Source organism: Myotis yumanensis, unplaced genomic scaffold (genome assembly GCF_028538775.1).
Source record: "Myotis yumanensis isolate MYYU_CA2020_CCGP unplaced genomic scaffold, mMyoYum1.0.hap1 SCAF_1, whole genome shotgun sequence".
Taxonomy (NCBI): Eukaryota; Metazoa; Chordata; class Mammalia; order Chiroptera; family Vespertilionidae; genus Myotis; species Myotis yumanensis.
Window position 1 is genome coordinate 1,824,710 of NW_027223752.1, and position 6,539 is coordinate 1,831,248.

The following is a 6,539-nucleotide window of genomic DNA, read 5'->3' on the forward strand; positions in this document are numbered from 1 at the left end:
AAATTCTAAAAGGGGCTGTTTTTACTCTCTTTTCAACCTTTCTATGATGAGTGTGAGCTCCACGGGTGGGTTACTGGGACCGGGCTGTGTGTACAGCTCTGAATCCCTCCCTGGGGGTTAGGGGGTCACAGCTCCCTCAGTGTCTGACTCTCCATGTGCCCTTCCCCTCCTGGTTCCAGGGAGATCACAGGCCCTCCCTCTGCTGAAAGGCCTGAGCTCACTCAGGGCTGGTGGACCTCACCCATCCTCTCTGGGTCCACATTGGTCCCCAGAGGAGCTGTCAGCTCAGTGCACCAAACACAGGAGCCCCACATCCATCCACACGGGGACCCTGCTGTCCACCAGGAAGCAGTGCTAACCCCACAGCGGGGACCGGGGACCCTGAGGCTGGGATGTGCATCATCGGACTCCTCCTCCACCTTTCCTCCTGGACCCAAGGATTTCCAGCTTCACTCTGGGTGAGATGTGCATCGGGAGCATGTTGGAAGCCGAGGAGCATCCATGGGCCCCCCTTCGTCCAGACTGGCCTCTTACTACTTGCCCAGGAAACACAGAGTCACACAGACACATAGTCAAACACACACACACACACACACACACACACTCACAGAGGCAATTACACACACAGTCACTCAAACACAGTCACACACTCATTTCTGGAAAAGACATGCATTCACACATGAGCAGTGATACAAAACTGTTGGTGTCCTTATACACTGTACTTTAAGAATTCTATATAAGAAAATGGGGTTATCTCTAGCCCATTTGCCTGAGTGAATAGAGCGTCGGCCTGCAGACTGAAGGGTCCTGTGTTTGATCCCAGTCAAGGGCACATACCCCAGTGTGTGAGGTGCAGGAGGCAGCCAACCAGTGATTCTCTCTCATCATTGATGTTTCTATCTCTCCCTCTCTCTCACTTCCTCCCTGAAATCAATAAAGAAATATTTCTTTTTAATATTTTTAAAACAAAAAAAATGGGGTTAGAGTTTGTTTTCTTGCATGCCATATGAAATAAATATGTGGTCTGCAAGAAACTATCATTTCAACACTGACCACAACGTGTGAAGATCAACAGTTGTATTTCTCAGTCCACTTAGTAGGAGCTCAAATTAGGAATTTAACCCAAACTTTGCTAGATTGCTACAAATTTTAAAATATAATTGAAGTAATAGTGGAAATCTTCCAAATAAAAGTCAAGGACCAAATGGACTCAAGGGTGAATTCTACCAGAATTTCAAATAGGAATTGATAACTTTCTCATCAACTCTTCTTGACTCTTCCAAGAATTAAGGAAAGAGACAGCACTTCCAAACAGAGTTCTTGAGGTGACCATTACACTCATATCAGAGTCAAGTAGAAACAAACAAAAATGACAGGTCAACATCCCTGATGAAATTACATGCAAAAACCTCAAAGATATGCTAGGAAACTAAACTGCACACTGAAAGGGTCATTTTCCACGATCAAGTGGGATACCATCCTAGCATGCAAGGATGCATCAACATATGTAAATCAGTAACTGTGCTACATCTCATCCACAGAATGAAGGATAAAGTATACCCTCGTATAAATAGATACAGAATAAAGCCTTTAAAATTGAAAATCGCTTCAGAATTAAAATTCTTACCAGATTAGTTGTAGAAATGATGGACCTCAATATACTAAAGGCCACATTTGAAAATCCAACAAGTGACATCACACTACACAGAGAAAATTAAAAGCTTTTCTTCTTACATCAGGACCAAGACAAGGGCTCCCCTGTGACTACTTCTTTTTGTCAAAACAAGAAGTCCTTCTCAGAATAATTAGGCAAGAAAAGGAAATTTCAAATGTCTAAATCAGAAAGAAATGAGTTAAAATATTTCTCCTTATCTGTAAGCAGATGACAGGATCTTGTACATAGAAAACCCTAAAAAATGTATGAGAAGCTAATAGAACTAGGATTCAGGAAAGATGGAAGATACAAAACCAACACACAAATGCCTTACGCTCCTGCACCCTCTCAACAGAGTGTCTTCATGGCTCTAGGAAACATGTGGGCTGTTTCAGAGGAAAGTGACGGAAGTAAACTTGAACTGGTTACACAACAAGGAGATGACAACCTAATGAAACAAGAGCCCTGGACGTGTGTGTCCTCGGTCTTGGTTAATCCCCCATCATGTTCCCAGGGAGCTCTGACCCCAAAGTGGCACTGGGTCAGGTGCAGGCTCCAGTTGACCCCCATCATGTGGGGACAGGGGTCACAGGGTCACATGCAGACATCAGGCTTCCAATAACAAGATTTTAATAACCTAAACTTAATCATTCCTAAATCATTTCCAATATCTTCCCCTCAACACACCTGGTCATGACAGCGGTCCTTCTATGTCCCAAGGCATGAAACTGGATCCAAACAGAGTCTTGAGCAGCAGTGGTAGGCAAACTTTTTTGAGTGCGTGCCAAAACCAGCAAAATCTCTGACTCAAAATTTTTCTGCGTGCCAACCCTAATTTTTTGAGAACATGTTACGCCTACTTGATATCTCTTTAGGTGTGCGTATGTGAAGAGCCTTGAAGAAATAATAAAATTCATTCAAGCAACAAAAACACAGTATATGATGATGAAAAATACATTTATTTTTTAATGTATACATGTTATGTAAAATTATTTATTTATCTAAGATGCACCTACACTGAATTTATCTGAAAAATAAAAAAGTGGATATTAATAAAACAATTGTAACTGGAAGGTTATAAGAGAGGTTTTCGTGTGCCAGCAAAAGTTACTGGCATGCCATTTTTTGCACGTGTACCAGGGGTTGCACACCTCTTCTCTAGAGAATGAACACCACAAAGGAAGCTATGCAGCTGCTACACGTCCAGCACCAAACTGCCCTGAAGGAATAGGACCCGGGAGCTCTGTCTGTGTCTCTCTAATTGACGCTTCTGGTTCCCAGGGACCCGCACAGATGCTCCTCTCTCCCCAACACTTGGTCCACTGGCTCTAGGCTCACACTCTGGTCTTAGTTTAACCTCTGTTCACTTTGTAGGGAAACATTGTCACATGGGACTTCTGGTCTCCTGAACATGAACCTCCTGCAACAAATGAGGACTTTAAGTGCTGAAGGAAAATAGAGTGGCCATCAAGATGGAATTCTAAACTAACTGAAAATATATTTCAAAACTGAATGCAGTCGTGCTGATGAGGCACAGTGGTTGAGCTTCAACCAATGACTCCATTCCTGCTCAGGGCACATACCTGAGTGTGGGCTTGACTCCCAGTAGTGATCATACAGGAGGCAGCCAATCAATGATTCTCTTTCATCATTGATGTTTCTCTCTGCCTCTCGCTCTCCCTTCCTCTCTGAAATCTATAAAATACATATTAAAACAAATGAATGACAAGGATGTGGATTTGGTTCTCATCTCTGCTGACATGGGAAGAAAATTATAAATATGTTCCCCGCCATCAATGTTTCTCTCTTCCTCTCTTCCCCCGGCCCTCTCTCTCCTACACATTTTTTTTAAAAATCAATGAAAATATCCTCAAGTAAGGATAAAGAATATAATCTCTATATCTATACTTTTATCTATATCTAAAAATACATCTATAGTTAAGCTATACATATATTTAAAACAATATCTAAATCAATATGTATATCTCTATCTATCTATGTATAGCCATGGGAGCAGAGGCACATTGATTTTATCCCTGAGGAGTGAAAGATTATTCCAACACCCTACTCCCTAACACCCTCCTGCAGCACAGCCCCTGGTGTGGAAGGAGAGGTTCCTGGGCACGGTGACCAGGACCCCAAGGAGGGCCTGGTTCTCTGAGGGACAGTCAGCACCTCCTTCCAGGAGAAGCCCCAGAGACCAGGACCTCTCTCACCTCTTGCCCTTTGTATGTGATGACACCTCCCATATGCAAATGCCCACACGGCCACCAGACACACACACAGAGCTGCCGTCCACTTAAATTTAGGGCCTCCTCACCCTGGAGAACACTTTCTGGGGGACGAGGACCTCACTTGCAAGACATGACTCCCATGTGGCTCTTCCTCTTCCTGCTGTCAGCTCCCAGATGTGAGGACTCAGGGCTTAGACGTGAGGAGATGGGGATCCTGCATCTGAGCCCAGGACTCACTGTGTTCTCTCTGTCCCAGGTGTCCTGTCCCAGGTGCAGCTGCAGGAGTCGGGCCCAGGACTGGTGAAGCCCTCGCAGACCCTCTCCCTCACCTGCTCTGTGTCCGGGGACTCAGTGACCAGCAGTAACTGGTGGAGCTGGATCCGCCAGCCCCCTGGGAAGAGGCTGGAGTGGATTGGGGGCATATGGCATGATGGAGACACTAACTACAGCCCCTCGCTCAAGAGCCGAACCTCCATCTCCATAGACACGTCCAAGAACCAGTTCTCCCTGCAGCTGCGCTCCGTGACAACTGAGGACACGGCCGTGTATTACTGTGCAAGACACACAGTGAGGGGAAGTCAGTGTGAGCCCAGACACAAACCTCCCTGAGGAGACAGCAGGGCTGGGCTTCAGGGGGCGCTCAGGACACCAGGGGGCACTCAGGACCACAGACATGAGGACCAGCTCAGGAGCTGGGACTTAGGGGATACAGTCTCTGATGAACTGGTCAGTGGTTTTATTCTTCAGGAGTAACACCCTCCTCCAGGACTCACTACCTCTCCCCTTTATGCCTTACATTTCCTTTCACACCAACCCTTGGAGCAAGTCACTTACTTCCTCTGCCCCATTGATCAGTCAGAAGGAGGCCTTAATGTTTCCTCTGGTCCCTCCTCCAGGAGACGTTGCCATGTTAAGGAGGCCATTGGGGACGTCGTTGGGCAGTGGCCAGAGAGACGTTACTGCAGCCCCAGCAACCAATAAGCTAGGCTGTGCTAACAAAGGGACAGTCTTCTGTCAGGAGCTTCTGTTGGATGAAACTCACAAGGGCTTTATTCTAACACAAAGGAGTGGGTAGAACTGGGCTGTATTTTGGATTTCTAGAGCCTAAGAAAATAACATCTGCAATGAATAATACGTGGAGTAAGACTAACACTGCAGATTATACATAAATGAACTTCAGGAAGTCTAAGGAAACTCTCCAAAATGGAACACGGAATAAATTTCCCTCAAAATAGCCAAGTGTCAGGAATGTAAGAGACAATAAAGCCGTCAGATATCTCTATGAATAAAAGCCTAAGTGCCCAAACAACCAACAACCATATGACTATTTGAACAGTTGCTATGACGTGCACTGACTACCAGGGGGCAAACACTCAACTTAGGTGCTGTCCCTTGGTGGTCAGTGCACTCCCACAGCATGAGCACAGCTGACTGACAGATGCCAGGTTCTCCGATGGTGATCAGAGCTGTGGCGGCACAATCCTCTCCTGTCTCCGTGGCAGCAGGCTACTGAGCAATGGCAGGTGCTGCAGGGCCAGGATGAGCTGGAGCCATGGGGCATCTGGCCCAGGCTCGGGTTCATGTCTGGAAAACTGCCACTTGGGGCACTACTACATTCCTCGGGGTGTCAGACTGCCGGGTGCAGACCGATCCCCACAAGCCCCAAGGAGTCCCGAATTGCAAAAGGGTGCAGGCCAGGCTGAGGGACCACACCTGTGCATGAATCCGTGCACTGGTCCTCTAGTTTATACATGGAATTGGAATCCAAAAGGAGGATAGAGGGGCACCAAGAAAAATGTATGAAGAGATTATGGCAAATAGTTGTTCAAAATTTGATGTAAACTATAAGGAGATCTAAGAACACCAAAGAAAATAAGAATGCAAATAAAAAATATTAAATCAAGGAACATTGAAGTCAAACTGGTGAAAAAGATAAAATGGCTAAGGGCAGTAAAGAAATAACCACACATAAGTCAAGGAACAAGATTAATAAAAACATCAAAGGTCAGATGAAAAGCTACCAAAAACCGAAGACAATGGAGCGATGACTCAAAGAGCTGAAGGAACATTGAGAAGTCATCAACGTATAATTCTAAATTGTTGAAAAAGAAATTACAAAATATCAAATGTTGTGAGATGCAGCTAGAGCAGTGCTTGGAGGGAAATGTATAGCATTAAATGCTTATGTTGGAAAAGAATGAATATCTTTAAATCAATAATCTAAGCCTCCACTTTAAAAAATTTGAAAAGTGTGAGGACCAATGTAGAGGCAGAGGTAAATGCATGTTCTCACTGCCTCCCACAACCACATGAAATGCACAACTAAAATAGAGAACAACCATTTTTCCTGACTAGGGAGGTATGGAAGAAAGCACACCAAGACTGGTAGGAAGGGTGGAGGCAGGGAAAAGGCTAGTCTGACACCCACATGTGGCATGTTTTTAATTGGCAGGGATATCTCAGCTCTGGAGGCCTCCTGTGAAAAGCAAAGGGTCTCAGCCTCACACCAGACCCCCAACCCTGGGATCCAGAGCTGGGAACAGAAGTCCTCATAACCTCAGGTTGTAAAAACCAGAAATGATTGTCTCTGAGTGATATGGAGGCAGCTGGGGACCCAAGCTGTTCCTCTTAAAGGGCCAGACTCTTACAGG

At 45.4% G+C, this 6,539-nt stretch overlaps 1 gene segment (V, D, J or C); it reads left to right on the top strand.

The window, feature by feature from the left end:
* Window positions 1-3,989: 3,989 nt before the first annotated feature.
* On the top strand, window positions 3,990-4,497 carry LOC138999162 (immunoglobulin heavy variable 4-4-like). The segment is given in 2 exon segments: window positions 3,990-4,064; window positions 4,145-4,497. Coding segments are annotated over 2 exon segments (399 nt in total).
* Window positions 4,498-6,539: the final 2,042 nt, after the last annotated feature.